We start from the raw sequence: 24870 nt of genomic DNA on the forward strand, positions 1-24870 counted from the left end.
GTGCTTAACCAAAGAGTACAATTTCAATAATGTGAATGCACTGTATGGGAAATAATACAGAATTGTAATTTATATGGGTGTAGCTGTGCTGAGATTTACTGTGCCATAAAAGGTTGTGTGGAAAAAAAACTAAAACTCTGAATGTAAAACAGAATTATTGTATGGAGAGTGAGTAAGACTGGTTTGTAGCAGGCGGGTGTTATTGTAATAGAGGGAGAGGAAAGAAGAAAGCTGTATGCATTGCCTCTAATAACCCCTGATTAAGGGGCGGAGTGGCCTAGTGTGCTCTCTCAACCACTCAGCAATTACATAGAGCAGGAGCGCTGTTGTATAAGATGGGCGATGTGTGTATGTGTGTGCTTCATGTGCATACATATCTGTACTTGCAAGGAGTGTGTGCGTGTGTGTTTTCTGCATGTCAGCCCGAGTGTTATTTCGCTCTGCTCTCTGCAGCGGTAGCATGACATGTTTGTTTTAGGATGCTGTCGAGGATGAGTGTGGGTTTCTGCCTGACACGAGTAGACGCGGTGAAATTTGTGGCACTTGGTCGCCTCATGGATGGTTTCTCTGCACATACGTGCGCGTGCACACTCGTGCTCACGTGTGTATGTATGTATGCGTGCATTCGCAGTGCATGGCTGTAGGTATGTGCTTGTATGAATGTGGGCTCGTCAGGTCTTTGATTTAATTAGATGAATTTTAACGAGGCCCAGATTAAATCCCCCAGATGTCTCAGCTGTAACCCACCACCACTACCTCCCCTCCCTCTCCTCCCGCACTCCAAACAACCGCCATCACCTCCACTGGTCTCCATGGCAACACCGTTCTTCCCCCTGTGGATGAAGCTTTAATTAGAGCAACTATTATGGGCTAGCTTTACCAGGGTGGGGTTGAGGGGTTGGTAGTGGGTACATGCATCTGTGGAATGGGTTGTGGGCCAGCAGGCCAAGCTGTGTTAAAGTAGGGTTCAGGCTTAGAGGAAACATTAATGGGAGCAGGTTTTATTTTCACTGTCAGTCAAACGCAGATGGACCAGTTGTTTACCAGTCAGCCCTCCAGGTCAAAATGGCAGATTTTTGTAACCATGCCCTCACTATCTTTTTGTCTCCCTTCTCTGTTTCTGTTCCCCTCCATCTCTCTCTTTTTTTTTTTTACGTCACTCATTCTCCCACCTTGTGTCCTCTCGATGCCCTCGACTCTTCAAATCTGTGTGTACCCATATTCTCCCTGTGCCTTCACATCTGACTTTCTCTCTCTTCCCTATTCTTCACTTATTCATATCTGCCTTAAATATCTGTCTTCACCTCTTCCTTACCCCACACATTTAAACAACCCTGTTTTTGTTCATCTTTTTTGTTCATATGTATTCCACATTCTGTCTTCTTTCTCTCGCTAACCCATGTTTCACCCTCCTGCCTGTCCTTGTCAATCTCCCCCACTTGCCTTTTCATTATATGTTTCCTCACATGATCTGTCTGTTCTGTTTCACTCATCTTCTATTTCATTTTACTGTACTATTTTGTCTCTACTACATTTGTATTTACTCTTCCTTCCTCTGTTCATATCTTACTCTCTGTCGCTTTCCTCCTTTCACCCCATGCTCTCTGTATCACACTTGCCTTCGGTGTCTCTCATAGTTCCTCCGCTGATCCAGCCATTTGACTTTCCTCCGACTTCCATTGGTAAACTGATGTACATTGCCTGTGTGGTGTCATCTGGAGACATGCCTATACGCATCACGTGGCGCAAGGACGGGCAAGAGATTGTGGCCTCCTCGGGCATCACTATTGACACAAAGGAGTTCATGAGTTCCCTCCAGATATCCAAGGTGTCGCTGAAACACAATGGCAACTACACCTGCATCGCCAGCAATGATGCTGCCACTGTCAGCACAGAGAGGCAGCTCACTGTCACAGGTAAGAGAAAAAGGAGTGAGAGGATAGAAAATGTGTAAGTGGTTTTGAGGAAGCAAAGGGGTTATTTTAAAGAGCACTCCAGTGATTTAGTGAACCAGCAGAGGGTGATTTGTTGGAGAATTTGTGAAAACTAACTTCACGCAGCAATAACCTTGACAATGTTCACATCACTCCACATGCACGCTGTGTCTACCCTTGCTCTAAACTGAATAATGTTACAGTATTGATATAGTTTCCAATATCTTACCAAGGCCCATTTGAAAATATATATATAGATATGTAAAATTTCAGTGTCAGTGTTTTGAGTCCAAGTGTGAATCACCAGTGATGAAGTCCAAAGTTGAACCTGAAAATTACAACTCTTTTAAGTGCTTAATTCAATCTAATAACATACTTTTGCTGATCACACTTATGTACTTTTACTTGTAAAATTTTGAAAATTTAGCATTTTTAACAATGTTGTAATTTCTACTTCACAGATGAACATGTAGTGCAGCAGTGGTGATGCTTTATCCGAAACGCTGTTTGCTGGACGTCAAGTAGACATTGAATATTGTTCTAGCGCGCCTTTTCTCTCTTCCTCCAGTACCCCCTCGATTTGTGGTGCAGCCTAACAACCAGGATGGGATCTATGGGAAAGCTGGGATCCTCAACTGTTCTGTTGATGGATACCCTCCTCCCAAGGTCATGTGGAAGCATGCCAAAGGTGCACTAGGTACGCAACCCATTTTTCAATCAAGTTTTGTTTGTCTTCTTTGCGCAATATGGTAGTCATAGGTCTGTCCTGTCCAAGCGTTTGCCAGCGACTATAACATAATCACCTCTTTGATTGTTTTTGTCTTTCTGTGCAGCGGGTATTGGGAACCCGCAGCAGTACCACCCTGTGCCTCTGACAGGACGTATCCAGATCATGAATAATGGCTCTCTGCTCATCAGACATGTCCTGGAAGAGGATCGTGGCTTCTACCTCTGTCAGGCTTCTAATGGAGTGGGCTCAGACATCAGCAAATCCATGGTTCTCACTGTTAAGAGTGAGTATAATAACTCACATCGGCTAATGGATCAGAGAGTGTGACTCTTTCATGGCGTGGATGTCTGCAGTGAGGCCGTCTCGGACTCTTCAGTGCCCCTGATTTACACCCATGCACACACACACACTCGATGATGAAGTGAAGGGGCAAAGGTGAACATGGACATAAGAACATATACAGCTTGTGTGTGTGTGTGTGTATGTGTGTCCAGGTATTACTAATGTTGTGGGGACCTAAACCTGTTTACACAGTCACATTATGGGGACAAAAAGCAAGTCCCCATAACGTAAATAACTACATTTTAAGGTGAAGATATGTTTTACGGTTAGGTTAGGGTTAGGGTTAGGATTAGGATTAGGATTAGGCCAGTAGTAATTGTGGTTAAGGTTAGAGTAAGTCTCCAAGAAATGAATGTAAGTCAATGCAATGTCCCCGCAAGTCATGAATGTCGAACGTGTGTGTGTGTGTGTGTGTGTAAGAGAGAGAGTGCAGTGAGAAAGTGAGCAACTGAGCGATTGATCTCTTGACTCTTGGGATCTGTCCACAGACATTCAAAAACACTTTGAGCTTAATCATTATCTGCAATCAATCTCCTCATCCTGCCCTTGCTGTCAGTAACACCCTGTGTGGTAATGTATAGGCAAATATACATACATTCATGCACATACACACACACCAGGCCATGTAGGAGAGGAAGCAGTACAGTATCAAAGCACTGACCTGACAATCCAACAGTGTTCACACGATTTAACTTCAGGAACTTTTTGACTCTTGGTCACACAGACGCATAACCAGGTGTACATAAATACATCTCCTAGTTTCTCTGTGTTCTGCTATCTCAGGGTTGCCTCACTCTCTCTCTCTTCCATTCTCTCTCTCTCTCTCTCTCTCTCTCTCTCTCTCTCTCTCCTACTGGTGTTAGTGTTATTGATTGAATCGTTCCTCTCCCCTGCTTCCCTCAATTCTGTCTGTTTCGCTCAGTGGAGAGGGAGGAAAAGGGGAGGGTGAGTTGAATAAGTGATGAAAACAAAACAGCAGAACCCTCCTTGGATCGATAGTGTGTCTGTGTGTGTGTGTGTGTGTGTGTGCGCGCGCATTCCAGGACTTGTCTTCCTTATGGGGAAAAAAAACAAGTTCCAATAACGTAAATGATTACATTTTAAGGCGAGGACTTACTGTATAGTCAGGATGAGATTAGGATTAAAGTTAGGCTAGGGTTAGGGTTAGACCAGTAGTAGTTATGGTTATGGTTAGATTAAAGTTAATGCAATGTCCTCTGAAGTCCTGGAAGTCCAGACTGTATGTGTGTGTGTGTGTGTGTGTTGGCCAGAGAGGATCGAGTGTGTGAGTGAATTGTGTATGGAGTGCACAAGAAAGGTAGAGTGTATTGTTTTTGCCTCTTCATTCACCGAGACCGTGATGTTAACTATTGGAGAATGAGAGAGGAGGTTTATCGACTTTACCTCATTGACCATAGCTCTTGATTACTCCACTGCAATGGAACTTGGCTACTTTGAGCTCCACTTTTTAACTGACAAATATCATACCCTGCTCTCCGCTCGTTCACTTCTTTCTCCCTTTTCACTTAAACTCAACTTATTGTCCACTCTCTCGTTCCTTTCTTCATCCTGTTCCTCTTGTATCTGCCTTTGTTATCTATAATATCCCACTCATCAACGTGTTTACTGTCACCATTTCTCCCTGCCTCTCCCCATTTGTCCTCACGTTCTTCTCATCTCACACTGCATTTCCCTTCTCCTTCCAGTCCCGGCAATGATCACCAGTCACCCTAACACTACCATGGCTAAGAAGGGTCATGTGAAGGAGCTGAACTGCACAGCCAGGGGAGAATGGCCCATCATCATCCGCTGGGAAAGAGGTGACACAGTCATTGACCCTGACCGCAACCCCCGCTACTCCATCACCACCAGTCCCAATGAGAAGACTGATGAGGTGTTGTCTACACTCAGGGTAAGAAACACTAGTATATTTGTTAGATCATCTATTTGATGAAATCAAACAGCTGTGTGTCCATTACTCTTACTCCGTGTGATCAATAGGTGCCTTTCAGTTTTTTCTTTTTCACTTTTCTTGTTTGCAGTTCAGAGTCCAGATGCAGCATGATGTGCATACTCTGGCGAATAGATCCAACCAATCCACTGTTATGTCAGTTGGTGTGTTAACAACTGTTAAAGGCTGGCACCAATCATGGCTAGTCACATCAGATCTTCTAGCTGTTTAAACATCAATGCTTCCTCTTAATCTGGTAGTTTAGTTTATCAAATCCGGGCCAGGATTAACTGAGAGAAAATATGATATAAAACCACGTTTTTGGACATTAAAATTAAAATATGCAATGTATCACTCATGGCAACCATAAGGCCCATATTTACTTCAAAAAAAAAATCCAAAAGATTCTTCACATGTTAAATTTGGGATGAGGCATGTAGTTGTTGCAGCCTGGTGATGCAATATTATTATACAAATTAATTCTCAGTGTGCCTGTGTGGATTTTGCACAACGTGTGATGTGCTCCAGTCCAAGTGGAAGATTCTGATGTAAATGTATAGGTACTTGTTAAAAAGGTCTATTTCTAATGTTACTTGTAAATGTTTTATTTTCTGTCTTTGTGTTAATTGTTCAATGAATTATTTCTTGGCCCTTTGCCAAATTGTGTGTCAAAAAACAACATTTTGTGTAAAATGACTTCAACTGTTTGATGACTCATCTTCTACCCAAGAGCTTTTTTCTAATTTTGGTCCAAATTCTGCCTATTGTGTCTGGCGCAAAACGACCTACACTGTCTGATTCATCAGCGAGAAGTCCTCAACAACCGACAGCAGACTAGTTCCATACTGGATAACAACTACTAGTTGTTTCAGTGAGGCCATGAGGCACCTTCAAAGCTACTGGCTGCTATAAATGCCATTCCTAAACAATTCTGGTCCTAGCCTCATTCTACCGAGGGAACGATTACACCTGCATACACCTCTAAGTGTCGACAAAGTTGCTTTTGAGATTTTTCAAGCAATTGCACAGAAAATGATGCAAAAAATTATTTTTTATTCTTTAAATACAGTGTACCCGTGGATAGGTGACACTTTTTCTTTATTACACAACTCTCTTTTCATCACCCCAGAGCTAAACAGTTCTTTGGCTCCAAGACAGAGCTGTTTGTCTCCTAGACATTACTCTTTCTGCCTTTCTCCCAACAGCTAAAGCCAGCAGAGCGCGAGGATTCAGTCTTCTTCTCTTGTCATGCTATCAACTCTTATGGAGAAGGACGAGGCCTTATACAGCTTACTGTGCAAGGTAACCACTCCTGCGCGAATGTGTGTATTGTACCAGGATCTATTGATCTTTCACCGATGTGTGTATTGTAGTTTTATCTTACTGATAAAAAGTACACAAGTCTGTTTCTCGTTTGATCTATAACTTTCCCTCCTTTATCTTCCTCCCTCGTGTTGTTCCCTTCCTCTTTTTTAAATCCTCAGAGCCACCAGACCCTCCGGAGTTGGAAGTGCGAGAAGTGAAAGATCGTAGCATGAATCTGCGTTGGACTCAGAGATTTGATGGGAACAGTGTCATTACTTCGTATGATATTGAGTATAAGAACAAGACAGGTAAATAAGAAGAGTATTTTCTTTATTTGACAGTAAATGAAGGAGTGGTTCTGACAGTGGAATATTTTTTTTGGACCATGGCTTAGAATTGTACTTTTTTAAGGACTGAGAAAATAAAAAAAAAATCATATAACTCCCCAACCATATTAAGTGTTTTGTTTTTTAAAAAGAAAATGGTTTTATATTTTCCTTTCAGATTCATGGGAGTTGAAGCATGCCACTCGAAATATCTCCCCCACCAACAATCAAGCCAACATAGTGGACCTTCATCCTGCCTCAGTCTACAGCATCCGCATGTATTCTTACAACACCATCGGAAAGAGCGAGGCCAGTAAGGAACTCACCATCAGCACAGAGGAAGCGCGTAAGTATTTAGCCAGGATGCTTTTTAACACTGTCCTTGTGGATGAATTTGCTTTTAGCCTCTGTGGTGACACTGTCATTGAATTTTAAAAGTGTCCTTATTCAAGGACATTAAAATAAAACAAATTGACAATTGTTCATTTGTATATGAAACATTGCCATTTAGAATTGTTTGGTCTCTCTCTAGAGCCTGATGGTCCACCCATAGATGTGATCCTGCAGCCTGTCACCTCTCAGAGTATCAGGGTAACCTGGAAGGTAAAGCCTAACCGCTATTTCAGAAATACTATGTCCCTTTTGTTATTGTTATAAATGTTATTTATTTGTGTTACATTGCCTTATCTCACTTTATCATGTTTTGGTGCTTGCGAAGTTTCCTGATCATTTTGTCCAACACTTTAAATGCTTAAAGACTCCTGATGTCCTTGAGTCATTATGCACAATGTCAGTATGACTCCATCGATATGACGTGAGTGTTGTCTCTTTGTTTTTCTTCTGTTAGGCTCCGAGGAAAGAGTTGCAGAACGGCGTTATCCGGGGTTACCAGATCGGTTACAGAGAGAACGGCCCTGGCAGTAATGGCCAGTACAGTATTGTGGAGATGAAGGCCACTGGAGACATTGAAGTCTACACTCTGGACAATCTGAAGAAGTTTGCCCAGTATGGTGTGGTCGTCCAGGCCTTTAACAGAGCTGGCACAGGACCTTCTAGCTCAGAGATCAACGCTACAACCCTGGAGGATGGTGAGAATCACAAAAACACACACATACAGAATCTCAGCATGCACTCTGGGTTCATCTCCAACAGTTACCAGGGAAATTTAACAGAGGAGTTTGCTGATCGCGAGCGACATCACAAACCCTGCTGCTGTATTTCAGTGCAGTGACTGTGTCAGACGGAGTCTGGGCTCCGGTCATGGAAAGAAATACTAAACAAATAGTTTTAATAAATTGATTCTCATGATTCAGTGACACTGAAGTCCCTGTGTGTGTGTCACGTGTAAAACAAAGTCACCGCAGTTTCATGCAGCTGTGCAGTGATGACTCCGCCTACGTTGAGGAGGTACTATAATTTGTTATGGAAACACAACCTAAACTGTGCCGTGTCGAGGCGATTCGGGCTGGGACCATAGGTGGAAAAGGGGTTTAAGTGACCAGCAGCAATGAGGGAAATACAGCAGGTAAAACAACAGGGTGCTTTACATACAGAGGAAGAGTGAATATGTCAGTCCGGCTTTTGCTTTGATTCACTGTAAGTGCAATTTTTTTCTTATGATTGTTGTTCTGTTTTTGCTGTGCTTTTGTGTGATTGGCACACAACATAAAATTGCTATATTCATTCTCTCCTCTCTAATCTAAATGCTACTCCACTTCCTTTTTACAAACATCAAGGACACATGCTCTTACAGAAACCATTCTTTCAGCAGAATTAACTAAAAAAATCATTTAGGAATCAGACTCATACTTTCAAGGCTGGACAATCCTGTATTTAGTTTAATTTGTTATTGCATCTGCCTCTGAGTATGCAAGAAAATGCACATAACGATCAGCTAGGTGCAGAATTGGGAATACTCCCCAGATTCACAACTCATTTACTCATTCAAGAACATTTACCAAACTGAAAAGAGTTATTTTGTAGATCCATAATTTGCCTTCCAAAAGAGAAATGCTAACATTTTCAACATCACAACTTTTGCAATACTTAAAAGTACAGTAACAACATGGTAATACAATGGTAATAATTGTATAATATGGAGGTATTATCATGTTATTTCTAATGTAATTCCAATGTGAGTGCAAAGCATTAAAAATATTAGTTTAAAATATTGTCCTTCTGGATCACATCTGTTTGTGGATCAGATAGTCTTTTGATAGAATTTGAATTGCACCAGGTATCAGACCCAGGATCCTGGGATCCTTGAAACCAAATATTTGTTCATTGTGCATCTACCACTTTATCATCCACAATCCCAGCTGACATAAGGCAAAAAGCAGGTTACAGAGTAGACAGGTCGCCAGTCCATCACAGGGCCACACAGAGACAGACCCTTTCACATTCATACCTATGGACAAGTGCACTGTGGGAGGAAGCTGGAGAAAACCCACCCACACAAGGGGAGAACATGCAGAAAGGCCCTTTTTCTGTCTTTATGCTGTACAGACATTAGCACTTACCACGACACCAACCATGTGGCCTGAAACCGACTCTACCTTAATAAAAAAAAACACAACAAATGAGGTTTTCCATCAAAATTCCCTCCATTTTTGGAGCTAGTAGAAGAACTGCTTTCCTCTATTGTATTCTTTATTGTTGAGCTGTTGTAAAAAACAAAAAACAAAAAAACAATCTGTACACTATACAGACACACAAAATAAATTCTGTTCATGTCACGTCTGTTATTCTCTATCATAGGGCGCCCTCCCTCCATCAGCAAACAAATAAAGCAAAATAAAACACACACACACACACGCGCCAACGTCACATACTTACATGTCCACCCAGTGAACAGTTGGCTGAGCTCCATTAGTCCAGAGGAGACAGAGCCCTCCAATTCTTTCCTGTCGCTGTCACCGTGGCGACAGTGATATTGATGGCCATTATGATAATAGTGATAACAACAAGCATACTAAAAATAATTATAATTAGCATGTCTCTCTGTCTGTCTCACTCTCTCTCTCTCATTCCCTCTGCTAGCTTCCTGCTGTAATTATCCACAGCTGAGCGCATTGTCTCCCTGCTCCCTCTTTTCATCTTATTCTGCCCTTCCTTTGCTCCTCTTGCTTTTAACTCTTCCTCACTTCCTCCCTTGTTCCTCTGCCCCTCAACCCTTATCTCCTCCTCTCTGTAGCCTCAGTCCAAAAACTGGCTTTTGTTTTGTTCCTGTCTTTGTTTTTTCCTCCGGCTTGCACACTTATTTATCTGAGATCATTTTATACCACCACAAACGCTGTTTTATTTAACTTTTTTATCCATCTGCCTTCCTTCATTACTTTACATAAGCTCCAATACAGACAACTTGGAAACACCTTTTGTTCAAATCCTGTTTATGTGAAGTGAAGGTGATGTAAAGGTAAATGTTGTGATGCTGTTTGATTATTTCAACGTAGACCCTAAAGATTTGTTCACGCAAAACCCTTATTTAGTTTTTTAATCCTCCTTTCTCCTCTCCCTCCCTTCCTTCATCCTTCTCCACACCACCACTTTCTTCTCCAGCTGCAGAGAAATTCCCTGGTGGACTTGGCCCGATCTCTCTCTTTCATTGCTGTCTTTCTTTCACTTGCCTCTCTTCCTCTCTTCCTGCCTCTCCTTCTCACACAAGTTGACCTCTGTTCGTCTTTAACACTGTGCATTATTCAGGCTCTGAAAGACTAGCGGTCAGCAATAGCCAGCAGAGGAGACACCTGGGTTGGAGGGGACAGTGGGTGGCTTGTTCAGAGAAAGAGAGGTAGTGGTTATAGAGATGGTCCTATACATCATGCTGGATGCATGTCATGGGCTTTTCATCTATCTCTAGCCTGTATACTCACTTCAGGTTTGCTATGGAAATGCCTTTCTGGGATTCAGCAAGGATTTATTAATGGATTTTATTCATTAATCACCTAACCAAACCAGTCCTACCTTTGATGGGACACCTTTGCATCATCTTATGTTTTCATGTAAACTTAAAACCCCCTGAAATCTCAGAATAAAGGCCAAATTATGCACATTTTATTTTGTTCAAATACAGTAAACTCAATTTCAATAGTCAGTTCAATATTATGAAAAATATTCATACATACTAATGATGTGTCAGGCTAAATATTGGGGAAATGTATATACTGTAAAATAAATGAAAAGGAGTGGTAAATCATCTAAAAGGTTGCTTGTAATCTGAACTTTTTTCTCAATTATAATCTGGAACAAGCTCACACAGAGTGTATAATAGAATCAGACATTACATATATGTTTTTTTAATGTCTCTGACCTCTGGTGGACAACTGAGTTTCCAAAGTTTGCTTATATGAACTTGAGAACTCTTCAGAAAATTCCTTTTAAAAATATTTAACTTCATGTAGACACCATATAGCTACTATTAAGACTTTTACCTAATAGAAAATTTACTCTACAGGTGATAATGTCACATTGAGAATAAAACGTGACCTCCCTAAAAATTTCACAATCATCAAATACTGTTGTGGTTGTTTTTTTAACCTTGATTAAATAGAACATTTTTATTCAGCTGTGAAATACTTCTTACTAAATGTAATCTCTTTTCCTTCTTTGACTCCCAGTGCCCAGTCAGCCTCCCCAGAATGTGCGAGCCATTTCCGTAACATCAGACGAGGCGGTAATCACATGGGCCGAGCCTCCCAGATTGACTCTGCACGGCGTATTGAAGGGATATCGCATCGTCTTCTGGGCCGTCTTCCCAGACGGAGGTGGGCTGACTGTGTCTGTCATCTTTCTTCGACACCATCGCTGGTAACCGCTCAGCCCTTGATCTGAACATCTTTTTTTTCTATGTGTCTCCCAGAGTGGGGTGAGATGCAAAACATAACAACCACCAAGGAGCAAGTGGAGCTCAGAGGCCTGGAGAAGTTCACCAACTACAGCATCCAGGTGCTGGCCTACACTCAGGCCGGAGATGGAGTCCGTAGCAACGTCCTTTACATCCAGACTCGTGAAGACTGTGAGTCTTTAATTTAGTAGATCTTTTTCACAAAGGGTAGACCAAATAATAAACACACATACAGGAATGTGTGAATTGATTTGACCACATCTACTCGGCAGGTCCAATGTTTTTTTACTGCTTGGTGTAGGTAGCAGTGTGTGGGAGGCGGACAGCCAGAGGGGTTAGAAGAGGGTCTTTGTAAGGCTGAGGATGCTGATTAAAACCTCTTTGTTCTCTGATGTGCCATTACCAGTGCTAATGAGAATTATAAAACCAAAAGTGTGTGTGTGTGATTAGTTAAGGAGCCTTAGGGTGTGTGTCTGCACGTGTGTATGTGTGGAAGGGTTAAGTGTGTGTGCATGTGTAGATTTCTTAGAATTTGTCTGTGTGTGTGTGTGTGTGAGAGAGAGACAGTGTGTTTGTATGCATGTGTGCATACAGCTATTGTATGTGTGCAGGTCCAGCTTAGCACCCAGGACAAGGAGAAGGATTAATTCTTTGTGGCTTAGAAATAATTAATTTTGTGCTTACGCTGTCGGGCTATGGATTACATCCGTATCCGCCTCTCTTCTCACTCCCTGGGGCCAAGCAGAGGAGGAGGCAGGCGTCTGGAGATGGAGAAAATGAGGGAGAGAGGGAGCGGAGGAGTGAGGGGGGAGCAGAGATTTTAAGAAGTGCCATTTCAGAAAAGGCCTTTATTCTCTTTTCCACACTGTATTTCCATTTTATAAGCTGGCCTCGCTGCAATAGCTCTTTAAATATGTGTGCGTGTGCATGTTTATCTGTTGCCCGCGTGGAGTGTCTCTCTCCCTGATGAGGGTTGACACTGTGTCCAGGGGCAACCTCTTCACATACTGTGCATTCAACCTCCTCTGTCTCTCTAGGCCTCATCCTTCCGTTTGCCCTCAGTTCTCTCTGTAGCATATGGAAAATTGTTTGCAGTGCAATTGTGCATACAGCCACTTCTCAGTCTGCCTTTTTCAACCTGCGTCAACCTTCAGACACAAAGACAAAAGTCAGTAAGCATTCAAGTGAAGGAGATGGGTTCACCCTGCAGTTATTTTTCATGCTCTTTGCAAAGGCCACACACCTATGGTGTCATTCATCTGTTTGAAAATATGAATGCGTATGTGTGAGTGTGTGTTGTATGTTGCTTATTTGCACGATTTTAACTTTAAATGTTCAGTGGTAGGATTTAAAAGGATCCAGTAGTAGTAGTAGAGGTAGAATATTAATTCATTCATCAATTGTCTACTGCTTTATCCTCCACATGTGGGTCGTGGGGCCACTGAAGCGAATCCCTGTTGACAAAGGGTGAAAGGCGGGGTACGCCCTGCACAGGTCGCCAGTCCATTGCAGGGCAAACACAGAGAGACACATTGGCACTCACATTCATACCATTGGTTTATTTAGAGTGTCCAATTAACCTCTGCCTGTTTTTGGGTGGGAGGAAACCAGAGAACCCAGAGAAAACCCACGCACACACAGGGGAAACTTTCCAACTCCATAGAGGATGGACTGGGTCACGAACCCAGGTCTTTTTGTTGTAAGGCAACAGTACGTGCCAATACTCCGCCGTACGCACGGCCCAATTGTAGAATAGAATATTCATAATTAGATTTTGGTTACCTTTTGTTTGTAGAATGAGCCATTTTCTTCCATGGGTTTCATTTTGTTGTACCATCTTGTTTCAAAAGAATCCCAGAATTAACAAACAAAACACTGGATCTAGACTGGACCTCGACACAGAGGCTCCATTCCACAATCACTACTGCACAGATTCAAAGTACATGTTATGTCACCAGCACAAAATGGCAGGACCCACATCTGGGATATTTTGGCTCTTGAATCTAATCTTGAAGTTATGGCTTGATAACCAATTTATATGATAAGGAAAATCACACCATAAAACATGCTTACACTCAACCACCAACTAAGAATTATATATGAATCAGACAGTAGCCACGGTATGGTTTATACAAGGTGCAATGAAAAGAGAGTCTTTACATTCAAAGAACTGTTTGAATGGGTAATAATAAATAAACAAAAAGGAGTTGTAATAACGAAATGATAAAAAAAAAATTAGACAATGTGCAAATCTAGGTTGTGGACAAAAGCAGCACACAATGAAAAATAGGATGATGTGTATTAGTGCAGCAGCTAACTTGTCTTCAGTTATGAATCATTTTTTTAAATTTGATTTTCTTTCCCCTATGATTTGCGGGTAAACTGTAAAACGTTGGAGAACTATGACCTAGATCAATTAGAGTCAACACAGGCATTCTTTTTTACATGCAGTTTCCCCAGAGGCAAGGCTGAACTATTCAAATTTAATAAAAAATACTGGGTAAAAAAATCACATGAGGAGCCATAACCAGTTAAAATCGGGCATTTTTGCTAAAAAGTAAGATAGATAAATATTGACATGAGGCAGAATCACAAAATTATTATTATTATTTTTTACATGTGAACCAACCACTAAATGTTATAATGTGAGTTCTGTGAGTGGCAGCAATTTAGCCAAGGGTGTGTTTTTTTTCATGCAGTGTACAAAAAAAGTTAACATTCATCATTATTGTATTAAGTCAGTGTATTGTACACACAGAGAAATGTAGCTGGTTCACATTTTTTCTCCTCTGTATGATTCAGACCCTGGACCACCAGCTGGCATCAAAGCTGTCCCCTCCTCTGCTAGCAGTGTTGTGGTGTCCTGGTTACCCCCTCATAAGCCAAATGGAATCATCCGCAAATATACCATCTACTGCTCCAGCCCCGGGTCGGGCCAACCGGTGAGTTAGAAGAGGGGTGCAGTGAGTTTTTCAGGAGTGCAAGGTGGATGAAAGAGTTAAAAGGGGGAAGAAGACCATCCAAACATGGCTGAAGATGGGGTCAATTTTAAATGTAGCATAAAGCTTCTGTTATAGAATTAGCATGATGACAAGATAAAGGATATTTGATAATGAGGACATTCTACATTTATGTGGATGTGTATCTGTGTGTGTGTGTGTGTGTGTGTGTGTGTGTGTGTGTGTGTGTGTGTGTGTGTGTGTGTGTGTGTGTGTGTGTGTGTGTGTGTGTGTGTGTGTGTGTGTGTGTGTGTGTGTGTGTGTGTGTGTGTGCGTGTGGTCTAGTGCTGCAGTCTCAGCAAGATGTGCGTGTGTGAGATGAGCTCTCCTCATACCGCAGTGTGTGTGCATGCAAAGTCAACCTCCAGCCTAATTTGCATATCTGCGTCTCATCACGTTGCCAGGACAACCTCATCTGTTCATCAACGAGGGCAGAAAACAAGCCGACAGCAAGCACACACTCTCACACACAGATACACACGCTCGCATGAATAAATACACACTCACGTGTGTGTGTTTTACACCAAGCATACATGCATATATGCAACTCATGTTTTTGTGACATGAGTGAATGAGTGAATGCAGAAGCAAGAAATATATCCAGTTTGCATATACTTGCATACACAAGCACACACACACACAGGCACACACCACAAATGTATCTATCTACAAATATACATCCATCTTCTTAGTCGCTCATTCACAAATCACTCTCTTTTTGTCTATCTATTTACTGCTCGCTCACACACACACACACACACACACACACACACACACACACACACACTCTCTCTCTCTCCTCTCTCTCTCTCTCTCTCTCTCTCTCTCTCTCTCTCTCTCTCTCTCTCGCCCCCCCTCTCTCTCCCTCTCTCTGAAGCCCCCATGCAGAGTTTGGGATGATTACTATGTAAATGAGTGCGACTGGAGAGATGGAAGGAGGGATGGGGGGTCAGACGCACCGTGTGGGAAGTACTTTTGTTCCTCTTTTCATTATCTCTCTCTATCGTTCCCTGGATCACTGCTATCTCCACGCTGGAGGAATATTTTAATATCCGTTACAGCAACACACACTCTGTCAATTCTCCCTCCCCTCCTCTCAACATATACCCACCCACCCATTCATCCATCCATACTTACGTACATCCCTCTGTCCATACCTCTGACTGCAGTGGAGAGTACTGTATATAGGCAAATGCACAGAGATGAAAGAGTAAGAGAATACATTAATAGACGTGAGAGTTGGGGAGGGGGGAAATGCAGAGATGGCGTAAAATGGAGGGGGGCTATCTGTGCATGGATGGAGGGAATAGCAAGGAGTGGGCCCATAGCTGACAGGGAAATGAAGAGCGATGGCAGGAGGAGAGGAAAATGATGGTGCAGTGGGGTAAAGGATCGTCAGAAAGGTGAGCAAAGAGAGGACAGAGACGGGAGGAATAGATGATGAATAGGAAATAAAAAGCCAAGTAGATTCTTCCTTGACGGCCCGTTCATAAATGTGAAAAACAACAGGAATACCGTAATGTGTTTACCCAGAATAAACTGTTCTGCAGACAACAAACCATCAAGCCAGGACAGTGCTCAACAACGCTGCACTGTCTTTGCAAGTTTTACCGGTCTGCCACGTCTACAGACTCTTCAGACCGTTTGGCACCGACTTACAGTCATCAATTCATCTGTGCATGAGTGACTGCCACTAAGAAGATGTGACTCAAACTGGTTGGGTATAGTAAAAATTGTGATTTAGCTGACAGCAGTTGATGGTAGGAATATGTGTTCATATCTTTGTGCATCTACTGTGTGTGTGTGTGTGTGTGTGTGTTTTGAAGGGGCAGTGACATCTATATGTCTAGACAGCAGACACATAGCTGGGTTTAAACCACTGCAATTACACATCCACCTCCAGGTCATGAATGCCACTCTATATGTGTATATTCCTGCATGTGGACTTGTGCTCGTTTATGTTTAACGATTTATCTGCCCCTCTCCTCTCCTCTCCTCTCCTCTCCTCTCCTCTCCTCTCCTCTCCTCTCCTCTCCCTCTCCTCTCCTCTCTCCTCTCCCTCCCTCTCCCTCTCCTCTCCCTCTCCCCTTCAATGTTGATGCCTGCAGAAGATATAGGCCTCATTAGTGTACGACTGTTCATGATATCTCTGACTGTCTCATTTGTCTGTCTCCCATTGTCTTTCTCTGTATCATATCTCTGTTTGCTCTCCCTGAGGAGAACAGATGAGAAGAGGGGGTGGGCTTTACTCCCCCGACCCAGCCCTCTTATCTCTCCCCCTCCCTCCCTCCCTCCAGCGCCATCCTTTCACACAGTTTTGCCTTATCATAATATGCCCCAGAACCTCTGTGCCCTCCAACCCATCCTGCTTTCTTTTCCTGTAGTGCTGACTCGTGGAGAGGATACAGGGTGGAGTTCACGTTGAATGATGTTCACTCAGCCCTTCACATTAATCCTGCCTTTACACTAAAGTGACAAAATGATCTTGTCTTTGGCATCCCCTAGAATTTACTGTGTGGCTTAGCACCTGTGATAAAATGCCCGTTTTGTTAGCAGAGCACAAACACGTTTCTTTGACATACAGTATATTAGTAGGCAGATTCAGAAAATGTGTGGAAAATGTCCATATTTTAACTTTTCGTTAAGTTTTCTGGTCTGTCCATACATTATGTATTACATTTTGCTGCTCATTTCTATGAAATTTTCTGGGTAAAAACACATGAGCCAACCAGTAGATCCTTCACTTCCATCAAGAAAGAAAAATATAATTTTCTGCTAATAAATTCTGTTGTCCACATTCTCTCCCCCAGCTGCCCAGTGAGTATGAAGCCAATCCTCAGCTGCTTTTCTACCGAATCACCCATCTCAACCACCGGCAGCAGTACCTGATCTGGGCTGCAGCCGTTACCACAGCAGGCCGTGGTAACTTCAGTGACAAGGTCACTGTAGAGCCAGCAGCCAAGGGTGAGTGAGTCCCTGTAACTAGAGACTCTGTACGGTTAAATTACACACAACTGTGGTTTTGGTCATGTTCAAGTGGAAGGAAAGTGAGGTTAAATGTATTTAGATGTATATATTTTTTATATTAATGTTACAATTAACAATTGTTTCAGTTGTGGTTAAAAGATAGGTGGGGCAATTTACAGTCCTCAAAAAAATTGCTGCATATCTCTGCCTGAAAGTCCAGTGGCTTGCACGTCACCAAGTCAGTTGTTGTTGTTGTTGTTGTTGTTTGTGGATGAGACAACACTGATTTTTACCTGCATTTTCTTGTTTCTTTTTTCCGCTCTCCCTGTCTCTGCTTCTACACACCCCTCTTAGGAACAGTTATGACAGTGCTAGTATTCCTCTTCAACCCTAACCCTCTTAGTGACAATGCCATGAACTAAAAATACACTTTTAATGGATGCTTTGCTCTGTATCCCCTATGACTCTGTGAATTGTGTAAATGATACCTCTTACTTTCCCACTTGCTCCATATACAGTATCTCTATTTCAGCTCGTTTTTCCCCTGCCTTCCCTTTCTTTTTCTTTGGTGGTGCTTGTTTGGACATGAGGTGATCTATTGATCACAAAGTTCAGAGGGCACCAACTACACTGCCCCCAAACTGGAAAATAATAAGAGAGGAGAGCAGGTGGAGAGAAAGAAAATTACACAACAGAATCAGAGCTAACTAATACACAACACAAAAGCAAGTGTTTAAGAAAAGGAAGAGGGCAGTTAAATCAATAGACTTTGGATTAATAGAAAATAAGAGGAAAAAGGGAACAAAGCTGAATAAAGTGCCCATTGAACCATGTTACACTTTTCTAAATCTCTCTATTTCCTTGACTGCTGGGAAGGGGGTAGATCAGCTGTCAGTTGAAGGCAGTGTCCTCTTGACTTGCCCACTCAATATTTCATTCAGCCTTAACATTGGTGGAGATGAATGCTACCACTAAGATGCCAAGTTTGAGCAACAGAGAAAGAAAGGAAGAAAGAAAGAAAGAAAGAAAGAAAGAATAATAATTTATGGATATTTTATCTTATGCCATCTGCTCCCATCTTATATTCATATCCTAATCTTTGGTGGACACTGTCACATTTAACATTTCTTATCCACCAAGTGTGAATCCCAGGAAATACAGTACACGTTTCACATCGCAGGATATTGATCCACATCGAGATGCCTCTGCAGCATTTGTTTATTTGGTTTGGAAATTGTTTATTTGACATTGGCAACATAATCTGATTGGTACATATTAATTACACCTTTGCTCTGTATTATGTGCTGTCTTGGTTTTCATGCAATTATCTCTCATCACCTCTTTGTATATGCCTGTTCTCTTCCTCCCCCAGCCCCAGCTAAGATCTTGTCATTTGGGGGCACTGTAACCACTCCTTGGATGAAAGAGGTGCGTCTGCCCTGTAGTTCAGTTGGAGAACCAACACCTACGATAAAATGGACCAAAGACAGGTGAGAATCCATCACTGCCCATTTGTTTACCGTACGAAGCTATGTGCACAGTGCTGCTGCAAGTCTTTGAATGATGGGTTTGTATGAAAGCATCTCAGGTCAGTTCTTTAGCAATGTCATATAAGTACTGCATCTTTATATGACCTTACAACGCAAGTACAATGCCCTTCTCGCAGGTGAATATCAATAACACAAAAAATTTACCTGTATCTTTTATACTTCCCTTCACTGTTTTTGTGCATAAATAGAGTTTTAGTTACACACCAACATCCACAGCAAAGGGAGTCCTTTTCACCATAGAAATCACTGTTCCTGATGTGCCTGAAAAACTTAATTTGTTTTCTTGTTTTCTATGCTTTGCTGCATTGTCTTTGAGGGCCACAGAGGAGCTAGAGCCAATTCCAGCAGACACTGGACCCTAACCCTAACCTACCCTGGTCTCCAGCCTTTCGCAGAGAAAAAAAGAACATTCGTAGTCACAGCTAAGAACAAAATTATTATTTTGGACTATCTTTGGATTGTGGGAAGAAGCCAGAGCACCTGGAGAAAAGGAACATGCACACACAAGGAGAATATGCCTGTTGCCTCACAGCAAGAAGGTCCTGGGTTCGAATCCCTGTTTCCATGCCCCCCTCCCCCGTTTCCATGATTTGGTTTTACTTTGTGTGGGTTTTCCCCAGGTGTTTCAGTTTCCTCTCACCATCAAAACATGTCATATGTCATTCAATCTGGAATTGGTCCACGAGCGCTGCTCAGTGCCCAATACTTCTTGTTCTCAGAAGGTTTCTAGTAGAGGGTTGATAAAATGTAGAGGATGAATTTCCCCATGGGGAATAATACATTTACCTTCATCTTGACAGAAAGGTCAAACTGGAATTGAACCAGTAACCTTCTTGCTGTGAGGCACGATACCACTGTGAAAATCATAGCATTGGGAAATGTCCACCTCCAGCCACGATATTACACTGCAGTAGGCTGCAAGCTTTATAATTTGCAGGACATTGAATTCATGAACTTTTCTTCTTCTTTTTTCTTAGCGAGGACACAGCCATCCCAGTGTCTCTAGATGGACAGCGTCTCATTATGACCAATGGGACGTTAGTGCTGCGCTCTGTCAAAGCAGAAGACTCGGGTTACTACACCTGCACAGCCACCAACACCCTCGGCTTTGACACCATCATAGTCAACCTTTTAGTGCAAGGTAGAAGTATAACATGAATGCCACTTTCCCATCAATGCACCTACAATGAGAAATGAACTCTGAGCTCTGTGCATTCTTCCTCAGTCCCCCCAGACCAGCCTCGTCTCACTGTCTCCACCACCTCCACCTCTTCCATCACTCTGGCCTGGATACCAGGGGACAACGGAGGTAGCTCTATCAGAGGTAAAATGTCTTTCCATCTGTCTTCTTAGGTTCTCGCATCTCTTTTTTTGTAGTTTTCATGTCTAAATCGGAGACTATACAGCTGGATTTATGCTATAGAATATGAAAGATACATGGCCTATCATCGTAGTCCATGCCTTTTCCTCCTGTTAGCTTTCACAGTGTTATCATGCATTCTAATCTATTACTTTAATCATTGGAGGTATGATTTTATGCTTTGTTTTTTTTTTACTTCTATGTGTCTGATTATCTAGTTTTAGTTTGAAGATAGATGTGGCATTTGTCCTTAATGGTCAGGCATGCAAATATTGTAACAGTTCTGTTTGTTAGTATAAAATGTATAAAGGGTCACATGTTTGACTTGTGTAAGCCCACATTTTATCCATCTAAAGCCCTGACAGTATATTGTTGTGTCCCTCACCCCCATGTTAGGAATTTACTGAAAATTATTTTCATTTACATGCATCACAGGCAAACACTCTGGAAGGAAATACTCTAATAATCTAAACTTTTGTGCCATGTGTTATGGGTATGAAGCATTGTATGTAAACAGTGATTGTCCACTAAATCAGTAAATGCATATATCATTCTGTGTCTCATATGTTCTGTCTGTATATCTTTTATGTGTAGCAGAATGACTGTGTGTCTGTGAAGCCATCTGTACAATCGCCATCCAGAAATCTGTTTTGCATTATTGGTGCAGTGGCATCTGCAGACTATTCCTTTTCTGATAAAATATGTTTTCAGCTGGATATGCCACTATTTTTGAAGCCTTAGTATATAAATATATATATATATATGTAAAAAAAATGATGATTTTATCTGTTCTATAGCAGACTGTTATTGAATTGTTCTGGTCAATACTCTTCTGCTCTGTTCTGCCGATGTTCTCTTCTGCTCTGTGACCAACAGAGGGTGACTGTAAAACTTATTAACAAACACACACTGCAGGATCTGCACATGTTAACCCTTCTAATGTTTTTTACTCTATCACGCCATCTGTTCCAGAGGGAGAGGGAGAGAGAGAGAGAGGGAGAGAGAGAGAGAGAGAGAGAGAAAGAAAAGGACTGTACATAGCGCAGAGGAAAAAAAACAGTGGTTGACAAACATGTATACATAATTATTTACAAAGAGAAGGAAAGACAAGGAACGTGTCTTTGAGCAGGAAGATGTTAGCTCTTCCAGGCAGCTGATTATAAAAATCTTCATTTGCATAGATGCTCAGTCAGCATCATCCCAGTCTTCAGGTTTGTCGGTAACCAATGGCAACTTAAAAGAAGAACAACTAGACCAGGACTTCTCATCGTGGGGACCTAATGCCCTGCACGTTTTAGATGCTTCTTTTTTTTTTACACACTCCTGATTCAAATAGTCACCTTGTCCTCAAGCTCTACAAAAGCCTGATAATGACCCATTTATTTGAATCAGTTTTGCTGGAGCAGGTAAACATCTAAAACATTCAAGGCAATGGGTCCCCCGGACTATGATTGAGAAACCCTGTAACTAGATTATCCTCCATTCAGTGCCTATCCAGGCAAGAAAAATACAGTCTGACACTGTCATCTAGTGGACAGTAGAGGTATAAGTGTTGTATGCTGTATAATTATACCAAGAAATAAATAGCCATTCATTTTAATTTATAAAGTCATCTCAAGCAAGTTTCTGACATGAGTCAGATGTTTTTATTATTACAAAACAGTCATAATCTCAGGTCTCACAATAGGCTCCAGTTTTAAAATCCCCTCTGACAGAGACAGAGACAAACAAATGAAATCATTCCCACTACGATCTTTGGTCCTGCAACAATCTTCAGTCCAAACTCGAACTACAAATTCTAATCCCTGTATTTACTGCTAAATATACAAGACAGTAAACAGTCACTGCTAACTGCAATAATTCATTGGTACATGATTGATGACTGATTCTTTTCTGATGTTGTTTGTTAGGTCTCATTTAATCTCACTAGGACTGTCTAGTGACATAAAGGTTATAAAAAAGTCCTTCATCTTAACCGACAAAGAGAATAAATGATCTAATAAAGCAAAAAAACAACATGCCTTTTTTTGTTTGTATGCAGGTTTTGTGCTGCAGTACTCTGTCGACAACACAGAGGAATGGAAAGATGTTTTTATCAGTTCTACTGAGCGCTCCTTCAAATTGGACAACCTGCGCTGTGGCACCTGGTATAAAGTAAAGCTCGCTGCCAAGAACAGTGTTGGAGCTGGACGCATCAGTGAGATCATTGAAGCAAAGACCCACGGGCGAGGTGAGAAGCCTGGGTAGATGAAGGTGAAAAGGACAAATGAAATCCATATTTTTCACAAAGGAGACATCACATTTCAGTGAATGGCCTACAACCAAATCCATTCATTCATTTAATCTTACCACGATTAGTTTGACTGAGATCATAATTATTAAAACTTTTTTTTTTAATAATGATGATTTTTATTTCTTATAGGTTTCTGAATTGAAGCTATTGTGGAGTCATATAGACCCTCTCTTTATATTTTCCACTTTCCTATTTTCACTGACACATCTCATACTGTCATTTGTCACGATATTGTCTGTTTGCATTGAAGTTTGAAGATGTTTCACCTCTCATCCAAGAGGCTTCTTCATTTCTGAATAAGCCTCTGAACTGAAGGGACATCTTGGATGAGAGGTGAAACGTCTTCAGGCTTAACCTCAAGCAAGTCCAGTCGCCGACAGCTAACTACTAAATCATGATATTGCGTCTTTTCCAGAGCCCATGTTCAATAAGGATCAGTCAGTCTTCACTCACATCAACTCCAGCCATGCCCGCCTCAACCTCCAGGGTTGGGCCAGTGGAGGCTGTCCAATCAGTGCTGTCACACTAGAGTTTAGACCAAAGGGTGGGTCACTGCTTCTTCAGTTTGTGTGTGTTTGTAATATTTGAGATTATTGCCCAACAAAATAAAGACAGAAAGTATTTGTTAAATGAAGTGAGACTTGACACTGCGAACATGTTGCAGGTACATGGTCATGGCAGATTGTACGTACCAATGCCACCACAGACGTGTTCCTGGCAGAGTTGCATGAGGCCACCTGGTATGAACTGAAGATGAAAGCATGTAACAGCGCTGGCTGTGGAAATCAGACCTCCCAATTTGCCACACTGGACTTTGATGGCAGTAAGTTTAATATTCATTTAATAAATGGCAGACAAAAAGTAGTTTTAAATATGATTGTGAAAAATCAGTAACTCATCTTGGCTTATCGTGGGTTTGTGCAGGTACAATCCCACCAAGCAAATCGCCCTTGGAAAAGAACGATGATGTCAAGACGCTGTTTTCTATTGGCTGTCCCGTCATCTTGGTCACCCTGGGTGTTGCACTGCTCTTCATAATTCGCAAGAAACGCAAAGAAAAACGGCTGAAGAGACTAAGAGGTGAGATTAGAAGTAAAAGGAGGGGGAGAGAAGTATTGTGAACAAGAAGAACAATGCAGTCTCCAGATGTCAGACAGATGCTTGAATATAATCTATAGAGTAGCATTTATTTTATTTTAAGACTGATTTGGGAAATAAATGATTTATTATGTTCTCTGCTCTGCCTAGATGCCAAGAGCCTGGCTGAGATGCTGATCAGGTAAGGCTGCGTTTTTTCCTTCCCCAAAAAATGATTTAGTGTTATTCAAAGTCCATTTCACAAATCCACTGTTTTCTTTTCTTCAAAGTTATGTATAAATGTTGTCCTTTTCTTTTAAATCTGAAATAGTAAAAACAACCGCAGTTTCGACACCCCAGTGAAGGGCCCTCCCCAGGGCCCACGCTTACACATTGACATTCCCAGAGTGCAGCTGCTAATTGAGGACAAAGAAGGCATCAAGCAAATCGGTGAGAGGAAGAAAGACAGAGTTGCTGTGTGTGTGGATCACATTATGTTGATGTCACATTGTTTGAGATGGAATAGTCTTTTGTTTTTCAGGTTTTTGTTGTTTGTTTTAAACATTTTCTGTAATATCCGTACAGGTGAGGATAAGGCCACGATTCCTGTGACAGACACAGAGTTCAACCAAACTGGAAACCCCCAGAGCTTCTGCACAGGCGTATCTGTTCATCACCCTGCCCTCATCCAGAACACCGGCCCTTTGATTGACATGTCAGACATTAGACCAGGAACCAGTAAGTGATTATGATCAGTAATTTTGACATTAATAGCTGACTTACCAATTAAGTTAGTATTATCACTTGTTGCCTAAAATCCCCTCCTTCTTTGAAAACAATGCAGAAGCTGTACTGTTGTTGAAAGTTATTTAATCAAATCAATTAAGTAATTTAATCATATCTTCACCATCACAGATGACCTTTTGCTTTTTTCAAATTTTTTTTTTTTGACTTCCCTCAATGTTTCTGCATCCATTGATCCACAGATCCAGTGTCGAGGAAGAGTGTGAAGTCAGCCCACAGCATCAGAAACCGCTACTCCAGTCAGTGGACTCTGACCAAGTGCCAGGCCTCCACGCCAGCCCGCACTCTCACCTCAGACTGGCGTACAGTGGGCTCCCAGCATGGCATAACCGTCACAGAGAGTGACAGCTACAGTGCCAGCCTCTCACAGGACACAGGTTGGCACAGAT

At 41.8% G+C, this 24870-nt stretch overlaps 1 protein-coding gene across 1 annotated transcript in view; it reads left to right on the forward strand.

Moving 5' to 3' along the window:
- LOC122773631 (Down syndrome cell adhesion molecule-like protein 1 homolog) overlaps nucleotides 1–24870 on the forward strand; it is a 90157-nt gene that overhangs the window by 62498 nt on the left and 2789 nt on the right. Inside the window, exons 10-33 of the mRNA XM_044032435.1 lie at nucleotides 1638–1916; nucleotides 2503–2631; nucleotides 2768–2947; nucleotides 4713–4918; nucleotides 6163–6259; nucleotides 6442–6570; nucleotides 6767–6934; nucleotides 7121–7191; nucleotides 7436–7676; nucleotides 11205–11351; nucleotides 11447–11602; nucleotides 14234–14373; nucleotides 17241–17394; nucleotides 18770–18887; nucleotides 19925–20088; nucleotides 20173–20271; nucleotides 22349–22537; nucleotides 23016–23144; nucleotides 23265–23423; nucleotides 23525–23680; nucleotides 23849–23879; nucleotides 24009–24127; nucleotides 24263–24415; nucleotides 24664–24858. Of these exons, the coding sequence (XP_043888370.1) occupies nucleotides 1638–1916; nucleotides 2503–2631; nucleotides 2768–2947; nucleotides 4713–4918; nucleotides 6163–6259; nucleotides 6442–6570; nucleotides 6767–6934; nucleotides 7121–7191; nucleotides 7436–7676; nucleotides 11205–11351; nucleotides 11447–11602; nucleotides 14234–14373; nucleotides 17241–17394; nucleotides 18770–18887; nucleotides 19925–20088; nucleotides 20173–20271; nucleotides 22349–22537; nucleotides 23016–23144; nucleotides 23265–23423; nucleotides 23525–23680; nucleotides 23849–23879; nucleotides 24009–24127; nucleotides 24263–24415; nucleotides 24664–24858 (3609 nt within the window). The remainder of the gene's footprint in view (nucleotides 1–1637; nucleotides 1917–2502; nucleotides 2632–2767; nucleotides 2948–4712; nucleotides 4919–6162; nucleotides 6260–6441; nucleotides 6571–6766; nucleotides 6935–7120; nucleotides 7192–7435; nucleotides 7677–11204; nucleotides 11352–11446; nucleotides 11603–14233; nucleotides 14374–17240; nucleotides 17395–18769; nucleotides 18888–19924; nucleotides 20089–20172; nucleotides 20272–22348; nucleotides 22538–23015; nucleotides 23145–23264; nucleotides 23424–23524; nucleotides 23681–23848; nucleotides 23880–24008; nucleotides 24128–24262; nucleotides 24416–24663; nucleotides 24859–24870) is intronic.

Source organism: Solea senegalensis, linkage group LG8 (assembly GCF_019176455.1).
Source record: "Solea senegalensis isolate Sse05_10M linkage group LG8, IFAPA_SoseM_1, whole genome shotgun sequence".
Lineage (NCBI taxonomy): Eukaryota > Metazoa > Chordata > Actinopteri > Pleuronectiformes > Soleidae > Solea > Solea senegalensis.